At 38.5% G+C, this 23930-nt stretch overlaps 1 protein-coding gene across 2 annotated transcripts; it reads right to left on the bottom strand.

Annotated features, from left to right (window-relative positions):
* Positions 1 to 1882: 1882 nt before the first annotated feature.
* LOC119787495 (heme oxygenase 2-like) lies at positions 1883 to 21629 on the bottom strand. 2 transcript variants are annotated; one of them, XM_038291399.1, is made up of 7 exons: positions 21462 to 21629; positions 10835 to 10898; positions 10608 to 10725; positions 6937 to 7104; positions 6534 to 6857; positions 6278 to 6398; positions 1883 to 2375 (listed from the first exon to the last, which is right to left on the bottom strand). In XM_038291399.1, the coding sequence occupies exons 2-7, from the start codon at positions 10849 to 10851 to the stop codon at positions 2263 to 2265; spliced, it is 861 nt and encodes a 286-aa protein (XP_038147327.1). In that variant the 5' UTR covers positions 10852 to 10898; positions 21462 to 21629; the 3' UTR covers positions 1883 to 2262. The 2 variants fall into 2 exon arrangements, with proteins under 2 accessions (XP_038147327.1, XP_038147318.1); XM_038291390.1 differs by having other exon boundaries at positions 10835 to 10875.
* Positions 21630 to 23930: the final 2301 nt, after the last annotated feature.

The raw sequence follows: 23930 nt of genomic DNA, 5'->3' as shown, positions 1-23930 counted from the left end.
CTCTGGAGAGCAGAGTTCAGTGCTTTTATATGTTGTTGCCAAAGTCTGCAGTAGCAGAAAAAAGTCGCTAGATTTGGTGCTAGGCGCTTTTTTTGAAATAAAAGCGCTAGAGGGATCTGAAAAGTCACTATATATAGCCAAAAAAAGCATTAAGTTGGTGATAAGGCGCCATTTGTTTTCAAATGGTTTGCTGCTGTCTGTTTGATTGGACCTTTCTGCACATGCACAGCAAATGGACTGATCCAATGTGGTGGATCAGTCAGTGACACACTTAATATTATACGCATTCCGATGGCATTTTAGCAAAAGGATTTTTATCAAAAACATAATGTGCACAAATAAGTAAAAGCTGTATTAACTAGGGATGGGAATCGAAAACCGGTTCCTGTTCAGAACCGGTTCTGTATTTTCCGATTCCATGGCATCGTTTGGCAGCTCTCTGAACGATTCTTTTTTCGATTCCCGCAGCACCAGAGCCTAGAGCGCCGGCTCTGGGATGCACGACTTACGTCACGTTTTTTACGTAAGTTACGCAAGTTACGCAAGTTGGAAGAACTATTCGAGGAGGAAGACAAGCCCCGTCTTTCCTTAGCCCAGAGGTTAGATCAGGAAATCCAGCTCTATAAAAGCTTGCCCTCCATCCCCTGCAGGGATAGCGCCACACTGTGGTGGTGGAACAAGCAAGATACGCTGCCCTTGCTATCTGGACTGGCTGAAAACTACCTCTGTGTGCAGGCTTCCTCCACCCCATCTGAGAGGGTGTTCTCCACGGCTGGAGACACCATAAGCCCTGAAAGATCCCGTATCCTTCCAGAAAAAGCAGATATGCTCATCTTTCTGCAAAAGAACTGTTAATTTTCCCTACTACTGTTTTATAATTAGTATTTTTTGTTATTTAAAATAGGTTATTATCCCATCATTTGTTATTAGACATTGTTGGTTATTAAGTTTGTTCTTGTATTCATTTTTCATTTAAACACGGATGTTACTCCAGTTTCACATTTCCTGTGGACATCTTGATCTTGTTGATTTTGTAAGATTGTGCAATAGTTAAGTAAACAAAGTTGATGCTGATAATCAAACTGTTTGTTCTCCTTTTTCCCCCAAATTGGAATCGAAAAAAGAATCGATAAAGAATCGAATCGTTTCATAGAATCGAAAAGGGAATCGGAATCGTGAAAATCTTTTCAATTCCCAACCCTAGTATTAACCATACATGTTAAAGGAGTTCTATGGGGCCCCCAGGAACCTGGGGCCCTAGGCAACTGCCTAGTTTAGCCTACAGCTAAAACCGCCCCTGCATGGACCTCAAGTACTTGTAGCTCACACACCTGAAATTCACCTCTGCAAGAAAAGAAAGGATTATTCTACTCTGCTCTAACTTGTGTGTGGATGAACCCTGTTAAACTAAAAGTTTTGTCATGGCAGATGAAAGAGGACCTACAAGCACTTTTTTTTCAGGTAGGCCTACTAATAGTGGTACATAAGGTGCCTGTGTGAGCAAATGTTAATAAATCTATGCCTAGCAAGTCTGTATACCCCCCCCCACACACATCTATCTATCTATCTATCTATCTATCTATCTATCTATCTATCTATCTATCTATCTATCTATCTATCTATCTATCTATCTATCTATCTATCTATCTATCTATCTATCTATCTATCTATCTATCTATCTATCTATCTATCTATCTATCTATCTATCTATCTATCTATCTATCTATCTATCTATCTATCTATCTATCTATCTATCTATCTATCTATCTATCTATCTATCTATCTATCTATCTATCTATCTCTATATAGATAGATATATATAAACTTGATTGCTTGCTTACATTTGAAAAAACAAAACAAATATTAAAACCAACAATGTTGCGATTCATAAATTTTATTGATTAAGAAATACACAACCATTTGTACAGAGCATCTTTAGTTCACCTCCCACTATCTGCACAATCTTAAATTCAGTTTATATGTAATAAAGTCAGACTTCATCTTGAGGTTTAGGCAATTACAGAGGAGCTTCTCTCGAATCTGTTTGCAGGCTAACTATAGCATATACATCATAAGTACTTTATTGCTACACAACATGCACCACATCAGAAAACCAGTTTGATTTCCTATCTGCAGCACAATTATGTAAGATATGCTTAATCCACCAGGTGGAGCTTAAAAAAGGGCCCTAAATGTGCCAATATCCAATTAACGCATTATATGCTGGACTAAGAAGGATGCCATTTGTAATAAAGTGGCGCCTCAAGGAGCTCTCAGAGAGTACCAGGCTGTAAACCCAGCAAGGACGGCAACCAAGGCAGCCAGGGCCAACTGATTGGGTATATGGCTGAGGTAGTTTGGATTCTCACCAGCAGCTGCACACAGAGAAGGAGGGAACCAAGGTCATGGTTTACATAAATACATAATGGTAGGAGATTAAACACCTAACAGAAAATTCTTATCAGACTTTCAAAAAACAGTTAGTTTTAGGGAAACATAGAGTTCAGAGCTTGCACTAATTATATTTACTATATATATATGTGTGTGTATATATATATATGCGTGTGTATATATGTAAATATATATGTATGTATATATATATATATATATATATATATATATATATATATATATATATATATATATATATATATATATATATATATATATATATATATATATATATATATATATATATATATATATATATATATATATATATATGTATATACAGTATATACCTGACAGCTATTACAAGCAATTATGTAAAGACTATGGCAATGTCTTCAAAATATTGACATCACATTTCCGATAGCATAGAGCCTCTGAAACGGCGCAGTATGTCACTTTACACACAATATTTTGTGCACACTAGTGGCACACTTTTTTCCTGATTATGTCATTTAAACTTACTGAACATTTTTTCTAGGTTTCCTTCTGCTGATAAGCTGTCATAATTAGACATATCCTTTCAAGGAGTTTTGCATAATATCTAAAGCATAAACTTGTTACTTCAAGACTGGACTTTGTACTTCCTAACTGTAAAGAAACATAAACAAACTGCTGTTAAAATCCTTCAGCCTTTCCAAAACATTGCAACAATAGTTTATTAAGAACAGAAAGAACAAATCCTATTTCCCACAATTATGCTTCTGTTCATTAGTTTGATTCATTTTATCAATTTTCTGTGGTTCGATTTGTTTTGTTTTTTTGATATTTCAGACAGTTTCCTGTTGCCAGAGAGGTACTGGTTAAATGATGGATACGTTTTACAGATGTTGCAGTAATCTTGCCGGCATCAGAGAAACTGTAACGTCAATTAAAAAAATAATAACAATAATAATTTCATCCATCCATCCATCCATCCATCCATCTTCCTCCGCTTATCCGGGGTCGGGTCGCGGAGGCAGCAGCTTAAGAAGGGAGGCCCAGACTTCCCTCTCCCCAGCCACTTCTTCCAGCTCTTCAGGAGGAACCCCAAGGCGTTCCCAGGCCAGCCGAGAAACATAGTCTCTCCAGCGTGTCCTGGGTCTTCCCCGGGGCCTCCCCCCGGTGGGAAGTGCCCGGAACACCTCACCAGGGAGGCGTCCAGGAGGCATCCTAAACAGATGCCCAAGCCATCTCAACTGGCTCCTCTCGACGTGGAGGAGCAGCGGCTCTACTCCGAGTCCCTCCCGGATGACCGAGCTTCTCACCCTATCTCTAAGGGAGAGCCCAGCCACCCTACGGAGGAAACCCATTTCGGGCGCTTGTATCCGCGATCTCGTTCTTTCGGTCATGACCCAGAGTTCATGACCATAGATGAGGGTAGGAATGTAGATCGACCGGTAAATCGAGAGCTTCGCTTTTTGACTCAGCTCTCTCTTCACCACGACGGACTGGTACAGCACCCGCTTCACGGCAGACGCTGCACCAATCCGCCTGTTGATCTCCCGCTCCCTTCTTCCCTCATTCGTGAACAAGATCCCATGATACTTAAACTCCTCCACTTGGGGCAGGACACCCCCCCTGACCCGGAGAAGGCACTCTACCCTTTTCCGGCTCAAGACCATGGCCTCGGATTTGGAGGCACTGATCCCCATCCCGGCCGCTTCACACTCGGCTGGGAACCGATCCAGCGAGAGCTGCAGATCACGACCTGATGAAGCCAATAGGACCACATCATCTGCAAAAAGCAGAGACGCAATCCTAAGGCCACCAAAACGGATCCCCTCAACACCTTGGCTGCGCCTAGAAATTCTGTCCAAGAAGGTAATGAACAGAATCGGTGACAAAGGGCAGCCCTGGCGGAGTCCAACTCTCACCGGAAACGAGCCCGACTTACTGCCGCCAATGCGGACCAGACTCTGACACCGGTCATACAGGGACCTGACAGCCCGTATCAAAGGGCCCGGCACCCCGTATTCCCGGAGAACCCCCCTCAGGGCCCCCCGAGGGACACGGTCGAACGCCTTCTCCAAGTCCACAAAGCACATGTAGACTGGTTGGGCAAACTCCCATGCACCCTCCAGGACCCTGCTGAGGGTGTAGAGCTGGTCCAGCGTTCCACGACCAGGACAGAAACCACACTGCTCTTCCTGAATCCGAGGTTCAACTATCCGACGGACCCTCCTCTCCAGCACCCCGAATAGACCTTGCCAGGGAGGCTTAAGAGTGTGACTCCCCTATAATTGGAGCACACCCTCCGGTCCCCCTTTTTGAACATAATAATTTGTGAATTTATAATTGGATAAGGGAAGCATTTACTTTTTACTTAGGTCCAAATTGGTTTGTATGGATATATAATAATTTTATACAAATGTATTGAGGAACTGATTTACCTGAACACAACCTTTGGTGGGTATGTGGGAGATCACCATCCCCCTTCTTAAAAAATTCTTAAAAATCATCCACCTTCTAAAATGAACATCCCCCCATACCATCCCCTGTAACATGCTATTACTGAATGTGTAAAATTTCTACTATATATTAACAGTAATGGCAATAATATTGCCCTTTCAACATGTGATGGGCTGTGGGCTTACAAGTAGCCTGAGCAAAATAAATAATATCAAAGAAGTGGCCTACCATGACTATGAAGCTGATCCCAGTGGGAAATTAGTCACTAACTATGTAGGGGCATTGATAGCCATGCCAGTCCAGTGACTGACTGGTCAATAACCTGCGTACCTGACATGTAACAACTATACCATGCATATTGCTTTAGGTTAATAGACTATATTAATTAGGCTAAGTATGCATCCAAAAACAAAAACAACCATCCCCCTTCTTTATTTTTTACAACTAGACTGGGCCAATACTTTAAAAAACAATAGCAAATTAAGAAAAATACAGAAAGATCCAGAGGCAAGATAAGATCTTTAACAGGTCATGTTTGCAACAAATTATGTAAGAAGGGAAACAAATTTGAAATACTATTTTTTGTATTTTTTTACAGCACTAGTGGCTTGTTTTTATGGACAGTAGACTGACAGGAAAGGGGGTATGAGAGCGGGGGAGAGACATGCAGGAAAGGACCACAGGTCAGATTCAAACCCAGGTCGCCCGCGTCAAGGGCTAAGGCCTCCATACATGGGTGATGTGCGCTAACCACTGCGCCACCAAAGCATACCCATGTTGAAATACTCTTGTCAGATGCGTCAAAGACATTGAATAAAGATGTGCCAAGATGTGACAAGGTAGCTGCTGGGGCTAAAAGAAGGATGGATGAAGCAAAATGCAGGACAGTCTTAGAAAGATTGACTGTTATAGGCTGCAAAAAACTTTCAGACCGAAGTGGAGAATAACCTGTTAGTATAACAATATTCTCTGATACAACCAGAGACACAAATACATTCTATTAAAGCATTTTGATGTGGAGAAAACATTCAGTCATAGTCCAAACTAATATACAAGAGAGAACTTGTGGCAAACTGAAAAAAAAAAAGTTTTACAAATACTTTAAACAAGCTGACTATGTTGGACCTATTTTGTAAAACATATGTGTTGGTGGATTAATATACTAGAAGATGTATAGGCGTACTAGAAAAGCCTGAGCAGTAATGCATGCTCCATTTTACTGACTTTTAATAGTAAAAAAATAAACCTGAGTTATACCAGACTGCACTAAATGTTCTTCTCTGCCAAAAAAAGTTAACGTTTGCAGTTGAAGTTAATTCATATGGAGGCTAAGGGAGACGCTTTGGTTGCAAAAATTATCAAGACTCATGACATACTGGATTATTTATTTATCATTCGTTTTTTTTATTTGTTCAGAAGAACAAGCATAATGTCTTACCTGTGTTAGCACCTGAAAAAGGACACTTGGCATCACCTCCCATGGTGGCTGCATGACTGTGTCCCAAACCTACAGCTTCCTCCTTGCTAGACTTTCCAATTTCTTCAAGCTCCGCAATGACCTGAATACAAAAATATCCTAATTTTTGCTTTATACCCATCTCTATTATATCCCTCATTCAAATGTGCATTTGTTTCATGTATGTTTGTTTTTTCTTCAATAATTTAGCAATCATCCATCCTGCTAGTTGTCTCACCTTCAAAGAGAAGTCATAGGCTCTGACAGCTTCTTCCACAATGCTTACTTTGGTCTCCATCTCCAGGTCCACCTCATTCAGCTTGCTTCGGTAAAGCTGCTTAAAGCCCTTTTGACTGGTGATTCCTTCAAATGTGTAAAACTTCAGACCCTCCCCTGTTGCAGGGAGCCTCAGGACCTTCTTGGCCACATTATTGAGGAGGTGTCCACCTGATAGATCTCCAATGTAGCGAACATAGCAATGAGCTAAAAGCATCCCCGGGTCTTTCTTTCCCACCTCACGGATCCGCTTCACCCAAAGCTTTGTGGCTGCAGAGGGGCTTATCTGAAGGAGAAAAATATAACAAATAAGGCCCAAAAGAGATAATTACTGCATTTCTGTGGATTAAACAGTGTTTGCTCACCAGGCTCTCCCAATCCGCTCCATAGAAGTACTGCAGGTCCTGGGCCAGGGCTTCCCGGCGGTAGAGCTCCGTAGGAAAATAGATCTGAGCAAGGTAAGGGTGGTCTTTATTCCGCTCCAGCTCATCCTCCATGGCCGAATAAATAAAGTACAGAGCTTCGATCCCTTTCTGTTTATATGCAAAGAGGTAGAAACAAAATTAAGTTACAGCTACACTCTAGAGAGAAAATGCTGCTCCAACTTAAATTAATTACTTCAATTGGTAACAAGTAATTAAATGAAGTTGATCCAACTTCATTTATTAAATTCACAAGTTGAAACACCAATAGATTAAGTCAGGTAAATCCAGTTATAAATTTAAGCCATTCATTTAAGTTGGAGATGCAATTTCCTTTTTGCAATTTGCATTAAACATTAAGTTTGAGTCAAGTCACACAAAACCTTACTAAAAGAATCTCTATGATGATTTCCAAAATAAACCTCTTATAATGTCGTTCATTAGCCCACCCTTTGTTCTGTTCCCCTTATATACTCCACCTCTGCAGTCACTCAGTGCTGGTTCCTTGTTGTTGTTTAGTTGCTTCCTCATCTCTGGCTTCCCACGTGAGTTTTCCCTAGTGTTTCCTGGTCTTTTGGTTCTTGTATTTTGTATTTTGCCTCAGTTCTGTCATTAAATCTACAAGATTCACCTCTTGTAGAGCACCAACATGACCTTCAATGTTCCTCAGGCTGGGGCTCCATGCAAAATCTCACCTCGTGGGGTCTCAATGATCCTAAGAAAGGTGAGAAATCAGGCCAGAACTACATGGGAGGAACTAGTTAATGAACTACTGTAAAAGGAGCTGGGACCACCGTTTCCAACGATACTGTTGGTAATACACTAAAGGGTGAATTACTTTTGCAGCGCACACAACAAACGTCGCTTGCTTCTGCTTGCGAACCACTTTTGCTTGTATGGTTCTGCATTGTCGGTCTGGAATTTGTAGGTACGCACAGCAGTTTCCCGCCAAAGCGATAGGGGGAACCTATTCGAGAACTCGCGCCTGCAGGAGTATTTTTTTTCCAAAACAACATGTCTGAGGCATTGTACAAGAGGTTGTACTTCCGAACCTCCTCGATCAACGTTTCATTCTGTTATCCATTATTATTATTATTACTCCTCGGTTTTTAAAAATGGCGCGCCCTGGAACCGAATCAAGAAGGACGACCACACAGACAGCCAGAAAGGCATACCAAGGACCAATCACAGTTGTCTTTTGTCTGCGCACTTCTGCTTGAGGTCTGCATGGGTTTTTGACCGTCTGACGTGTAGTCAGGATTTTTTTGAGGTGCGCGACGACAGTTGCAGAACCTCTGTGTGTGTGTGTGTGGGGGGGGGGGGGGTGGACACAGAGACAGAGGGTGCACACAGAGAAATTTGACGGTTGCAAAGGCTATGCGCAGAAGAATAAATCGGCCTTTTGACGTTGTGGTTTGAAACAATGCATGGCATAGAAGGTTCGCCTGCTTAAAGTTGTAGGGAAGTCATATTTAAATGTCAAATCATTCTGGCTCAAACATGTATATAAATGTGCTCTTGATAAGACGATATTGTCCCAAAAGTTAGAAAATGTGTATCTAAAAAAATATCCTGTCCTAAAATCTGTGGTGGGTTTTTCCGTTATCTTATGCTGGCCAGTTAGTTATATGTCCGCCTGTACATCTAAATTCGGCCAATCATATATCAACGGTCATCTGTCAGTCAAATTTTTTTCAGTCATAGCATCTTGTTTCATTTGTCGCAGCTAATATATGCAATGGTTGAAATAAGAAATAAGAATAATTTACTTTACCATTGAGTTCCGTCCCATTGTTCACGTGGATGGACGTCTGTGCCTTCTGCAGGCGTAGAGCTAACAGAACTGGCAGCAGTGCGAGGCAAGGGCTCAAACATTTACAGCTGTAAGCCTTCTAAACCAAACAAAGCTTCTGCCACCCTGGCGTCCTCTTCTGCAACAACTTTGTCCCCGGTTTCCTCCTCTAAATAAAAAATGTATGACGGAGGAGACTCATCCACGACCGCCGACACAAAACTCTCCTCCTCTTGAATGTTTCCACTGTACATAGTGTTCTTTGACAGTGTCGTTGCCAAGTGCTACTTGGTCCCAATGTAATTTCACATTGGGAACCTACTAGCACTAATTTGCTAACTAGTTAGCAAGATGCTTCCGACAAATCGGCCAAAACCAAACTTGCTTGCGAACCTTCCGCCACAACAATCCCTTTTGATAAACGACCAATCACATTCACTTTATTTACTCGTGTAAAGATGGGCACCGCTCAGGAGAATTCGGAAATGCAACGGTTGGAACAGCCACTTCCCTACGACTTTAAACCACCACATGTCAAGGCCCATCTTAAGTTTGCTAATGACCATTTGGATGATCCAGAGGAGTCATGGGAGGAAGTCATGCGGTCAGATAAGACCAAAATAGAACGTTTTGGTCATAATTCCACTAACCGTGTTTGGAGGAAGAACACCATCCCTACTGTGAAGCATGGGGGTGGACAGGGCAACTGCACTGTATTAAGGAGAGGATGACCGGGAGCCATGTATTGTGAGATTTTGGGGAACGACCTCCTTCCCTCAGTCAGAGCATTGAAGATGGGTGGAGGCTGGAATTTCCAACATGACAATGACTTGAAGCGAAAGACAAGCTTTGCAGGGAGCCTCCGTGTTTCTCAGCAACATCCCTGAAACCTGACTGATCTAGAGAAGATCTGTGTGGAGGAGTGGGCCAAAACCCCTACTGCAGTGTGTGCAATCCTGGTGAAAAACTCCAGGAAATGTTTGATAACATAGATTTTCTCAGGCGTTTAAATACTGATTTGCAGCTGTATCATAAAAATAAATAGTCGAAAAATCATACATTGTGACTTCTAGATTTTTTTCCGATTATGTCTCTTACAGTGGACATGCACCTACGATGACAATTTCAGACCCCTCCATGATTTCTAAGTGGGAGAACTTGCCAAATAGCAGGGTTTTCAAATACTTATTTTCTTCACTGTATAATAGATTGGTTTAGATCACAACTTTAGATCATGCTTTTCATCCAGTCTGCCAGAGCCTAGTCTCTGGGTGGGACATCCCACTTGAAGACCTGCAACGGTACCTGCAGCAAAAGGTGACTGCAAAGTGTTGACGGAAAAGGAATTAATATAAAAGGATCTCTTATTCTTCAAATCTCATAATTTTTACTAATTTTATATGTTAATCACTCAATTATATTGGTGTGTGCCATGGATACAGTGAAAAAATTTAAATTCAAATTTTCATTTACAGAGTAGACAATAAACCTGTGTGAGGCATGAAAGAGTTGATCCCTTTGCATATTTATGCCTAAATATAAACTCTATAAAAGTAAAATAATAATCCTGTGTTCCTTTGGCATTACAACTGTCTAAATATAAAATAGGGTGGCAGCAGTAGCAAAGCCATTCCACAGACAACCTGTTTATAGCTAACAATTTAATGCCTGGAGGACTCTGCCAGATTTCCTCCCCTCTGAAAATTAAAGGCAGAGCTGGTTTGGTGGACCCTATCATTGATTGTCTGTTCCTCAAACTCAAATAAAATATTTAACCCACATAGCAGATTTTCATACCACAATTAAAACTTTGTAAACTAACCTTAAGGACGTCCTTTTTGACTATGCCTCTGTAGAAGTCTCTGCCCAACGGGGAGATCTCCGTTTTGGTGTGGGACTCCTTGGTCCCCGCCAGTAACATCTCAGAGAGGTCAGCCGAACTTGTTGAAACAAAGAAAAAGAATTTGAAATTCAAACACTTCACTTTGGTTCAAACACTGGGATAATGTGAAGAATGAAATTTTTGATTATTGAAACTATCATCTGTACCTTAATGGTGTGTCCATCTTTGCACTTTACAGATGTTTCACCTTAAAGAGAGAAGAAAGACGAACTGAATTCAATACTCTTTACCCTGTTCTTCTAATGGTAAATGGCATGTACTTATATAGCACCTTTATTCAAGTTACGAGACTTGACCAAAGCGCTTTACACTACATTCATTCACCCATTCACACACACACTCACACACTGATGGTGGCAAGCTACATTGTAGCCACAGCTGCCCTGGGGCTCACTGACAGAAGCGAGGCTGCTGTACACTGGCACCACCGGGCCCTCTGACCACCATCAGTAGACAATGCAGGTGAAGTGTCTTGCCCAAGGACACAACAACACTGAAAGTCGGAGTCAGGGCTTGAACCGTCAACCTTTCGATTTCAGGGCAAACTCCTACATCCAACGCCACTGTCGCTTTTGATGATTTCAATTTATGATTATTTTAATAATGAATCAGTATTCCACCCTACAATCAGAAGTTCACATACTTTCAACTACATATGCTTTTTTTTCCTATAGATGGATGTAGGGGTGTAAGAAAATATCTATTTTGTCAAATATCACAATATTTAATTAGACCATTATGATACCGATTAAAAATAGACTGAATGGATCTTAAATGTAAAAAATATTAATTTTCATAAATCCATTTAATTGCCTTACTTTTCTATAACTTTTAAACCCCCAACCACTGAGTGGCAGCGCAACGCCCATGAGCCTATTATTAAGCGGTTCTGCACCAGCCGATCGGCTATATTATTATAAAAGTCACAATATATCGTCTCCATTAAGGTATGGAGATATGTTGGGATAGATAGATCATATCCAAACAAATGTATCGTGATATATATCCCATTGCCAAATTCTTCCCAATTCCCACCCTTAGTTAGGTGGGATTCTTACTGCTGTTTTTTTACAACATAGAATGACAGTAAAACATAAAACCCTAAAGTTTTTTTTTAAATACCCTAACTGCACTCAGAGATTTAAAACTAATGTGGGCTCAAACCTGTCCTCCTATGGTTTTACATTAATTTATCTTTTTTAGCAAAGCATATACAGTTAATATATCTTTCTAAAAAAATTTAACCCATATGTAATTTTAGCAATGACTTAAAGGGCAATCTCTGCCTACGGCAAATACCAGAACTTTCTTAGACGGCTGGCTTGTATTGGCAAATTTATCAAAAATTTGAACAGCAGGTTGCTAATGGTAACAAGAAGCACGTAGTTAAAATGCAACTTGTGTAGGTACATTTGATTAAATATCAATATATTTTTACAAAAAAATAGAATAGAAATTAGCTTTATTGCCCCTGAGGGTAAAGACGTATGCTTTCAAACAGAAAAAGCAAGCAAAAAATTATGGTAGTTTACTCAACGAATAAAAATAGCAAGAGTAACATATGAAAAGGAGTTTGTGCAGTAAGGACAATTTCCAACATAAGGAGAAATACTGTACAGTTATTGGTTTATAAAAACAGCACAATCAGAACAAAACAGGGGCTATCAGACTATTTCGAAGAATGATGACAGCAAAAACAGAAGAAAACTTTTTTGGGAGCAGTGATAGTAAGAAAGTCTAACTGCGTCCTCCAGGACTTCCTTCCAGGAGGAGGGATCTGTAATAACGCTCCTTTGTGCACCTAGGGTGCAGCAGTCTTTTACGGAAATAGCTCTTAAGCTCTGCAACAGGTTCTTAAATTAAATGAGAGACATTGTCTAACAGTAATGTAACACTGATAGAATCCTTCTGTCACTCAAGACCTGCACTGGATGCATTAGCCTACATTTATAAATTTGACCCTGTCAGAATGAGAGTTAAAAATAATTTTAACCCCATATATTTAGTTCGATGTCATACAAGTTATAAGCTGTATTTTTGGCCCACTTAAAAAAGTATTTTAAATAAATCATTGAAAACAAAAAATATGTATTTGTCACTAATTTCAGTTAGCATGACCAGTTCAATAACAACCTAAATAAATGTGTTGTAATTTAACAAAATATAGTTATAGAACAGATAAAGATATTGTTAGGTTTATTCAATGATGATTATAAAGTTAATGGGTGTGCAAAACATTGAGGAAAGGAGATGCTTCACTCTGTCTTGTGATTCAATGAGAAGAGCATTCTGTCTTATGACCTGATCACTTGTCTTGTCAGAAGAATACTCTGTTTTGTAACCCACACCATGTGTTATGATCTGTTATTAAAAAGGCTCTGCAGAGGAAGTCCGTCAGAGAGGGTTAGTAAGTTGGGTGTAGCTCTTTCTCCTTCTGCAGAAGCTGTTGAAAATCCCTTTCTGTGTGGACTCAGTTCCTCTTTTACGAACCTACATTTTTTAACCTAACAGATATAGTAGTTCAGTATATGTATGTATGTATGTATGTATGTATGTATGTATGTATGTATGCATGTATGCATGTATGCATGTATGCATGCATGTATGTATGTATGTGTGCATGTATGCATGCATGTATGCATGCATGCATGCATGGGAAGTAACGAAGTACAAATACTTCGTTACTGTACTCAAGTAGATTTTTCTGATATCTTTACTTTACTCCTTATTTTTATGGCGACTTTTTACTTCTACTCCTTACATTTTTACACAAATATCTGTACTTTCTACTCCCTACATTTTAAAAAATTGGCTCGTTACTTTAGTTTTGAATAATTTCATTGGAGTTATCGTTATTATTTTTCACGTCATCAATACCAAATTCAATCTAATTGGATGGGAATCTATGTTTCATTTGACGCACCACTACAAGATGAATCGACAGATTCGGCGCTATTCATTCGCGGCAAATAATTGCAGCTTGGTGGCGGTGGCGTTAGCATAGTAGTATGGACGACGAGATGATTGAAAATGAACACAGCGGAGATCTAGTCCTATTGGCAGACATCCATTTAAAATGTAGGCAACGGCATGAAAAAAGTGGTTTCTACTTTTACTTTATTACTTTAAGTAAATTTACAAGCCTGTACTTTGTTACTTTTACTTGAGTAATGTAAAATGTATGTATGTATGTATATATGCATAATATATATATAATATATAAAATTTTAAAATAATGAAAACAACATTTTGTACCTCTATAGCCGGGTATCAAAGTGGTTCCAGAAAGGGCCGTGTGGCTGCAAGTTTTCTTTCCAACCAAGCAATAGCACACCAGACTCCAGTCATCTCATCATGTCATCATGTGAAGATAGGACTCACTTAATGAGATGACTGGAGTCTGGTGTGGCTGTTGCTTGGTTGGAAAGAAAACCTGCAGCCACAAGACCCTTTTTGGATCCACTTTGACACCCCTGCTCTATAGAATAAGAGTGCACATTACTGTTAATATACAGTCGAAATTTTACACATTCAGTAATAATATGTCACAGGGGATGGTATTGGGGGAAGATTTTTAAGATGTTTTTTAAGAAGGGGGATGCCATCCCCACTCATCCCCCCTTTAACTCAAGTACTGTTTGTCACATGTTAACACGTTAAATACAACCAGCTACTGATGGAAAATCCTGCAGTGCATACAGTGTCAGCCTCTTGGCAGCCTCCCTAACCGGTTTCTGGCACCTTTTTGCAAATAAATTATTAGGATGTTACTCTAGTGCCACCTTTTTCACATGGTGGTCTTCAATTTGGAATGTGGCATACTGTAACCATTTTCAAATATTGTTTTTAGGTAACTACAAATACAAATCTGAGGTGTTATCTAATCTAAATCTGAGCCAAATGCACTATGTTCTACAGAAATGCTATATAAAGATCAAATAACAAATGCGTGCAGACAAGCACTCAGCTCATTAAGAAGTAGTTGACATTTGAGAGGACTGCTACTAAAATAGAGTGGAAATGAAATATGAACTATTGGAAAATACTGCAATAAGGGGGGGTTAGCGTATCAACTCCTGGAAGGGAGGCTGCGAATTTATAGGGCTGTTCTCACAAACCCTTGATGACACCCCGCTCCCCCCCCAAACTATTGTCTGAGATATTTTAGAGGACAGTTTAAAACTGTCAGCAAGTCAGCTTAAAGAAAATGTTTTTATCAAAGAGTGGATTTCGTACAACACGCAACTTTTGCAAAATTCCCAAATTATTTCAGAACTTTTAAACAATCCTGTTAGAAATTATTTTACCCCCACCACCCACACAAATAACAATCCGCTGTTAATTGAAGGGAAATATCCTAAATGGACAAAGGCAGCTCAAGCAATTGTACTGCAGTCAAATAAAATCAATTTTAAATATATTTTATAGAGGGAGTTAGTATATTGCTTTCGGATACGGCGTTACATGTGCAAAACATTGCTGCATAGCGACATACATACAGGTGCATTTAGAGGTATGTCAGCAAACCTGTAGATTTTCAGATTTTATTTTTTTTAGTTTGCTTTTACAAAACATTTACTAAATTCATGCAAGACTATGTTAGTGAAATTACCAGCGATTTAACTGGGAATATTTATGAAGTGATCAAAATGTAAGGATTTTTTTTCCTCATATAACAAAAAGGTTTAATGATACCAGTGTGACAGCCAATCCCATAACAACAGATGACTAACAAAACTCAAACTGAATTCATCTAATGCAGGGGATGGTATAGTAGTGCGATCTAGATGCCTACTACCATATATAGTCTAAATATAGTATATATAGTATAATACGACCAGCTACTGATGGAAAATCCTGCAGTGCATATGGTGTCAGCCTCTTGGCAGCCTCCGTAACCAGTTTCTGGCACTTCTTTGCAAATGAATTATTATAATGTTACTCTGGTACCATATAGCTACGCTATATATGGTATTAAACATCACTAATAGTTATTTTTTAAACATCACCCCCTTTGTGAGAGGATGTAGGCCTATATTTACTTCTAGAGTAAGAATACAGCATATCTGTAAAGTCAAACCACTCTGGCATAATTAGTTATTGTGCTGTGGCTCTATAATATATTGTTCATAATGTCATTAAATGGGAAGTCTGACAAAAGTGAGAAATGATTGCAGTGTTTCACCCCACCTGTTAACAAGGAGTTGACATTATGAGGGACAGTTTCTAAAAGGGAGCTGACACCTGAGGAGGGAGTTAGTGACACTCTACCTCCTATCTCCTCTTTAGTGAATATATTTATTAATCTGTTAACATGCTAAATAGATTTAAATCCCCATCAGCCCAAACATGCAAAAATGTATTCTTACCGTGATTTGGGGGAAGAAGAGTAATAAGTATTGCTATGCCTGTTTAGCAAGTCCCTAGCACAACATAAATCACGTCAAGAGGTGAACTTGTTAGGAGAACAAGCCAATCAGAGAGCAGATTGACAGCCTGCAGAACGTGATTGGCTTGAATGGAATCGTTGGGCAAATATTTTTTTCCAGCGCACAAAAAAGGTGGGACTTTAGTATAGTGGGTGGTAGATCACTTCTAAGGGAGCCATATTTAGTTAAGCTAATTTTAGTAAAGTTTTTTTTCTTAATCCCCTATCTATCTATCTATCTATCTATCTATCTATCTATCTATCTATCTATCTATCTATCTATCTATCTATCTATCTATCTATCTATCTATCTATCTATCTATCTATCTATCTATCTATCTATCTATCTGTATGTCTGTCTGTCTGTCTGTCTGTCTGCTTAATCGTTGAAAGGTTTTGATTATGAAATTTGGATATTTCTCTCCCTGTTCTGACCACCAGGTGTCACTAGACTCCATGTAAATAATTACTTGCATGCTTACACTTATATTACTTGCATGCAATGGAGAAAGATCAGTAATCTCCTACATTGCATATTTCCGCTATCGTTTATTTCAAGTTATTTGTTTTGTTTGACATCGAAATCTATGCATTATAATGCATGTATGTAAGATTCCAAGCATTATATTTCATTTAATAAATGTTAAACCGTAAAGGGATGCATGCGTCTAAAATGTATGCCTATGACCAGATGATATCATTCTTGGTCTGTTAATCTTTAAAATTTGCACCTGAGACATTTTATATTGTTTTTAAGTGTATTCAGCCGCACCCTAAATAAAGAACCTCCATTGTTCACTCAAGGGATCCTTAAAGAACAATTGAGATTCTAAACAAAGGAGAAAAGGTAGTCAATTGTGATTTTTTTTTTTTTTTGCAACACCTCTGTGTATTGAAATGAATGCTGGCACCTCCAAGTGCTTCTTTCATGTCTCCAAATTCAGGGATGTCTAGAGGAAAACCCTGCCTTTGGTTGTTGCTGTCCTGCACCACAACATTCAGCCACAAACATCCCACCTCTGTTTGTTTTTGTCATTGTTAATAGCTGAGACAAGCTTCCTATGATCAACAATATTACATTGACCTCGACTCCATAGCAGCATGACTGATTTTGCCTTCATATTCAATACAACTTCCTGTGTTTATGGATATTTTGGCTGCTTTCTATGATTCATTAGCTAATAACAATACGCAGGAAGGTGCTTGCAGTTTTTAGAACCTATGTGTAATATTCTAAAGTATGCCAAATAGTGTGTTTCCAAAAGATGCTGTTAATTTACAGTGCGACTTGAATAGGTATGTAAGCTAAAAACATTGCATCAGTGGGATGATGCTCCTGTGACCAACTGTGCAGCTATGCCAAGTCCTGTTGATCACAAGTGTATCACACGGGTATCTTGTTTATTCATGATTCTTTTTGGCACCGTATTATAAAACTCTTGCACAGAAGAGAAAACATGCTGTCTGTGCAGGAGTATGCTATAATTTCCATTGACTGAATTAATACAGAATAAGATTTAATTAGGCTGGGATCATAATTCAGGTTTTGGAGAAAATATTAGACACAGCTCAGAACATTAAAAATTTAGAAACAGTTTTTGTGTGTGTGTGTGTGTCTGTGTGTGCAATTGCAGCTTCCATTTATACTTTGACTAGGCCACTCTAACACAAGAACAATGTCTTGATATGATCCATGCTGTTGGAGCTTTGACTACATGTTTAATTTTGTTATTATGCTGGTGGGCAAACCTTCTCTATAGTATATACGGAACACACTTTTGCGCTGAAGTGCGGCTCCAACCATCTTTAGACCTACTCTAACTGGCTTCCTTGCACTTGATTAAGTGAAATATTACCACAATAAGATGTTGAAGATAAAGCACAGTTTCTTAATACATTTTTAAGATGGCTTCTTTTTTTGCAGAGGTCAAAAAATTCTTACATGGAGGAGTAATCTGACCAGAATACGGTATGCTAACTTAAAATATATTCACTAAACCTGAAAGGACATAGGTGCATATTCGTATATTTTAACATGTTTATGAGGATTTCATAGACTCTTAAGATATTTGTTTTTTATAGGTGGGTGGAGATCTATTAATTTATAGGAGTGAATTAAGGATAGCAATACTCTCAGTCATTTGCTTGGCTTTTAAGCAAGTAGTAAAGTCAAATATAGCTTTTAGCACCTCCAACACCTCTTAAAAGTATGTACTTTGAACTTTGAAGCATTCGCTTACCCCCATATGTCTCTTTTGATCATGAAGAACCTATTCAGATAGTGTTCACCTCTCACCTCTATTCAGAAGAAAACCGAACCAGTCAGCCTGAGGCACCATAAATAATGTTGGCAGGGACACTATTAAATGGTATTTTGTTTGTGATGTTTTAGGAATTTTAAGGCCTCTTCTCATTACCAACAGAGGAGTTCTTCCTAAGATAATGTTTAAAGTAATTTTCAGTTTGGTTTCCTCTTTTCAAGTTGTGCTCAATCATAGCGACACTTAGTGACATTTGGCAATCTGGAAACTGGTTCACAGTAGCTGCCTCTTGTAACTATACTCTGTTCATACAGTCTATTTCTACACCTGTCTGCTAGTTAATATCACCCTAGCGAGTTATTGAGTGTCACCAGAAATATTTGAAGAAGTTAAGATGGGAATGTTGTCAGCGTTGTGTTGCTGTCTAAAAATAAATTTCCTGGACAGACTACAGCTGTCACTGAGGGTCTGCTCTAAATCTGCGAAGAAGAAAAACTAAGAAGATTCAGACAATTTTAATACATGCAATGGTTTATTATTTTACATAAAATTTTTCTAGATTCTCTTTGTGGAGTAAGGTTGTGTTTTTTTTAAATAATCAGTGCCTCTTTATCATCATAGTATGTATGTATTTATCTGTTGACTGATTGGCTGATTGATTGGTTGATTGATTTTAAATGTTAATACCACAAAAGTGCTCCACTGCTAAGGCTTTATTTGAAGAGTTTTCCTATTTTATGTAGAAGCACACTTGAAATATAGGGATATAGGTTTTATATCATATTAAACAAACTGCTGACCACAAACTTACCTTTTTTTTCCTTTTTTTTTTTTAAAGTAGGCTTACCCTGTACCAAAGCCTTAAACATTTTTTGGGTGTACCACTATATAATTTTGTGTATGTAGGATCAGATCTTTTGTGGAAAAAATAAAATATTCTACAGTTTATAAGATATACTGTTTAGTGTGTTCTGAGTTTGCCAGTCAAAAACATGATGTAAGGAATTTTACAACACACTTACCTCCAGCAGGTGTAATACCAAGTAGAGAAAGGTCATAAGTTGTTATTTCCTTTCACCATGGTGTTTCACACTGATCGGCAATGTTCAGTTTGTTCTTATAAATGCTGTTTGATGGTTTGTCATTTGCAAGTGAAATAAGCTCAGAGAATGATGAATATTGTTTTGAAAGTAAAGTTGAAGGGTTTTGAAGATTGCTTGTGTTTTTTTTTTATTGTGTGTAGAATTTAGAGAATATGAGGCATATTTTCTAAGTATGTGTTTAAATGTTCAGGAAAAGTTGTAAGACAGCCCCTTGTTCTGATGGACTCCCCCTTCTTCTTCTTAATTTTTTACATTTATTTATTTTATATTATATTTGTGGGCTCTATCTATACTTAATTATTGTTATATAGGATTTTTACTTATGTAGTTGTTACTATTACAATATCCATTATTTACAATATCCATTATTTTATTTATCTTTTGAGTTGCATGGTGTACTGTTCGTGCCACCAAATTAATAAAAACACCCTAGGAGGTTGATTCTATGCCTTATTCTTAATTCTTCGAGATGCACGATATTTGTATGGTGTCAACATGTACATGTTAATTGTTTTACAGAAATGGTGTGTTACCAAATCTGAAGTGGTTATACAATTCTATTGTAATGTGCATTAATTCCTAATAAAAATATTTAAAAAGAAAAAAAAATCTACAGGATCTCGTTTGGACTTAGGAGCTCGGATCAGTTAACCATGCCAAGCTTGGTTCCTTACGACTGTTTACACACGGCTCCTGGGCCTCCTAGTGACGACCTACGGTACTACTGCTCTCTAAAGGGAATCAAGCAAATCAACATGCCGTGTCTGTAACAATAAGGAAGTTTGGTTATTATTATGATAATTTGTTGTTTGTGGAGAGTCAGGCGAAGAAGGCAGCGTTTGGTGAATTTACTTGACAGAGTCGGCTTTTGGCAAGTGAATACGACAAATGATAGTCAAATCAGGGCTCACAGACGCAGGAAATAATGACAGGAGTTAAGGTTCGTCACACTGCTAAGCAGAATCATCACTGGAAATTGTGTGGCACGGTAGGGAAGCTAGTATTTTTATGAATGTCAGAAATTTCCTGCTGAGGGAGGCTGACTGTAAGGAGATGACAAGGTCTGTTCATGTGCTCATCGTCATCTGAGAACTGAGCCCTACTGATGAACTAGAACCAGTTTAGCGTGGTTTGGTTGTGTCTGGCATGGTCCGGCTCAGTTTTGGGTACCATTTACACTTAACGGTTATCTCAGTTACCGTACTCGGACCGATCCCGGAATGGTTTCAAAAAGGTAGTGTAAATGGGGCTATAAAAAATACATCCATGCACACACACGCATGCCACCTAAGGACTATTTAGAGATGCCAGTTAACCTTACCGTCAAGTTTTGGACTGTGGGAAGAAGCCGGAGTACCTGGAAAGAACCCCAGCATGCACAGGGAGAACAAGCAAACTCCATGCAGAAAGACTTTAGGCTGGGAATCAAACCCAGAACCTTCTTGCTATAATGCAGCATTGCTAAAAACTGCCTTTCTAATCCAATAGATGTTTTACCTTCTGCTGCATAGATCTTTTTTATGTCCTTTGTTTCTCTATCTACTTTGTTTAGTTTTTGCCAGTGTCACAACCAGGTTTTCTCAATGAGGTATGTCTATTCTATTCGTAAAGTCAAGAAACGTATGAGTAGTTTTGTCAGATGATAAAATCTATCAAAAAAGAAAAAAAAAATCAAATCCACGTTAAAGACAGTTAGTAATTGAAATCGAAAACAGATTCTTTGTTGTATCTGTATTTTTTACTCATTCAATTAGGGAATACAAGTTTTGCTGGTTTGCAACAATGTAATCATTTTGATTTTGTTACATTTAAAATAAACAATGTACCACAAAAAATTTATTTATCAAACAGTTGGTAAAACCAGGTCCATCTGAATGGTTTCTCACTATAGCTAGCTTATAAAGAATTATTGGGAGGTAGCTTCATAAGTTACATATCAGTCATATAAGTTACAAAAAGTAACTTAAAATATTTCACTCACCTTGGTTGGATATCTTGGTAACGTGTAGTGCCATTTGTAGAGACAATCTTTGAGACCCCTCAAAGAAAGACACTGCGATTTGGTTGAGGAGCAGATATTTTTTTGTTTAGGCTTAGCTTTAGGGTACAAGTCCAACTCACAGTTGGTGCCGTTATATACCCTGTGAACCAGCGGGTGGTGTTTACCATCTCCCTACACAGACATCTTGTGACACTGTTGTTTCTAAATATAAAGATGGATATAGATCCTTCAGCTGCTACTTAAAGCTGGCTCTGAACCAAGCAGAGGGGACATATGGCAGCAGCAAAAATTCACAGGAAATGTGGATCTACAACACCACAACATGTTTGTAGTATGAATTTCTCATTACAAAATGCTTCAACTGACATCATATAATATACGGATTAAGGTAATTAACTTATTTCTGACATATAATTTCTACTGGATTTTATTCTAACATGCAGCTTACAGGCTCACAGGAAGTCGTTATTTGCAGGCAGAGCCATTTTTAACATTTTTGAATATATACAAACTGTTTAAGATATAAGTTAATAAAATGTTATGTAAAAAATATAGAGTGAGTATTTATACTCCTTGTTGTGGTTTTTGTTTGTGAGACCCTGGTGCAGACAGCTATGGACAACAGATCATGATATAAATGCTTTACTGACAGAGCAATGAATGATTGGGGAGCTGGTTGGAGATTGCCACTGAGGAGGAGAGGTAATTATTGGACGAGGTGATGCTGGATAGTACTTCCAGTGATGATGACTAAAAAAAGTTTAGGCTTACTGTTGTAGAAAGAAAAGAGGTTGTCATAAGAGAGCTAGGGTAGGCTAGGGACCAATGTTGGCAAGTTGTGGAGTGTGTTCTTGATGATGTTTGATCCATGTTTCCAGAGAGAAGAGTGACATGACACCGACAGCAGTTGAGTAGTAATGATGATGTGGAGGGTTTAAGAGAGCATATCCCAGGAGGAGCAACCAAAGGAGCGCTGAGGAGATACTTTGGAGGAGATTCAGCTGTGAGTTCGCCAAAACACTCTGAGACAGGAGGAGGTCAGAGGTTAAAATTAGAACTGGAGTAAGACTTCTGCATAAAAGGATCCAGTCCTTTTAATCTTCTCCTGATTTGTCTAAATTAGCTCCAACGGTGGGGACACACCTGCTGCCCACACCTTACAATTAGAGAAGGTAAGGTACACACACACTCAAACCTGCACACAGCCCTGTGGACATGACTCCACTTGAATACTTTAATATTTTATCACAATAGCACTGCAAACTTGATTTAATTTTACTGTGATTTTATGTGATAGATTGATTTAGAATGAGGCCTTAAATGAAAGGAAATGTAAACACATCTGTTCTGTCAATGCCTCAAGGGTTTATTGGAGAATATTTGAAATGTAACAGGATTGTGGAGACCAAGGAACTCAGCAGATAGGTCAGGGTCAAAGCTGTAGAGATGCTAAAAGCTGAGTTACCATATGTCTGGTAGGAAAAAGAAAGAGTGTGAGAAAGAACGATTATGAAATGAGCTCAGCTGCACAACTATCAAAAAACTCTCCACCTAAACGGAAAGACCGTGGATAGAAGGAGAGTATTAATAGGAAAGGCAAGAGGCTCACTGTAACTCAAAGGGAGCTCCAGAAAGCTCCAACTCAGATGGCAGAATCTGTTAGCAGGCTAACTATTAGCTGTCAACCCTACATATTTGGCATTTCTAGAAGAATAGTAAGAAACTAGATGGGTGAAGGAAAACTAACGCACCATCTATCCCTAGAATGTGGAGGTGGAGGTACCATGCTGTGGTGATGCTTTTCACCAGAAAGGACTATGAATATAGAGAGTTTAAAGGAAGATTGATATAGTTAAATACATGGCAATGTTGAAAAACCAATTTAACTTTAGGAGGCTGCAAAAAAACCTAAACAATACTAAATAGATAGTCAGAACTTAAATGCTAAAACTTACATGTGAGAATGGCCATTTCAGAATCCTATCTCAAATCAAATTGAGAATCAGTCGAAAAACTAAAACAGTTGCTGATCACAAATGCTCACTCCCTATCTGACTTTGGATGAGTCATTTTGCAAAAAAGGATGAGTCTAAATATATATTTCTTATTGTTCAAAAAGTATGTAGAAGCAGCTGTAATTGCAGTAAAATGCATTTTTGCAGGTTTTATTTATGAAAAAGTTTTGAAAATTAAGCCCTCTTTCCGTCTGACTTTGACTTTGATTTCACACAGAAAATGTCCTTATGGGAAAGTTTGTAGCTTAATTGAGCAAAACGTTGATGAGTTCAGCAGAATGAGTTTTAGAAAACTTTGGCAAAATATTATATATAAAAAAGCAAGGATTCATTTTTTTGCACAAAATTCTACATTATCTTGGTTTTCCATCAATGGTTACAGTTTTTCTGACAAGTAAGAATGGATTTAATATTAAATAGAACAACAAACAGA

Source organism: Cyprinodon tularosa, unplaced genomic scaffold (assembly GCF_016077235.1).
Source record: "Cyprinodon tularosa strain WSP-4 unplaced genomic scaffold, ASM1607723v1 ctg108, whole genome shotgun sequence".
NCBI classification, from domain to species: Eukaryota; Metazoa; Chordata; class Actinopteri; order Cyprinodontiformes; family Cyprinodontidae; genus Cyprinodon; species Cyprinodon tularosa.
Note: the sequence above shows the minus strand (reverse complement) of the source record. Positions and strands in the feature narration are given on the sequence as shown.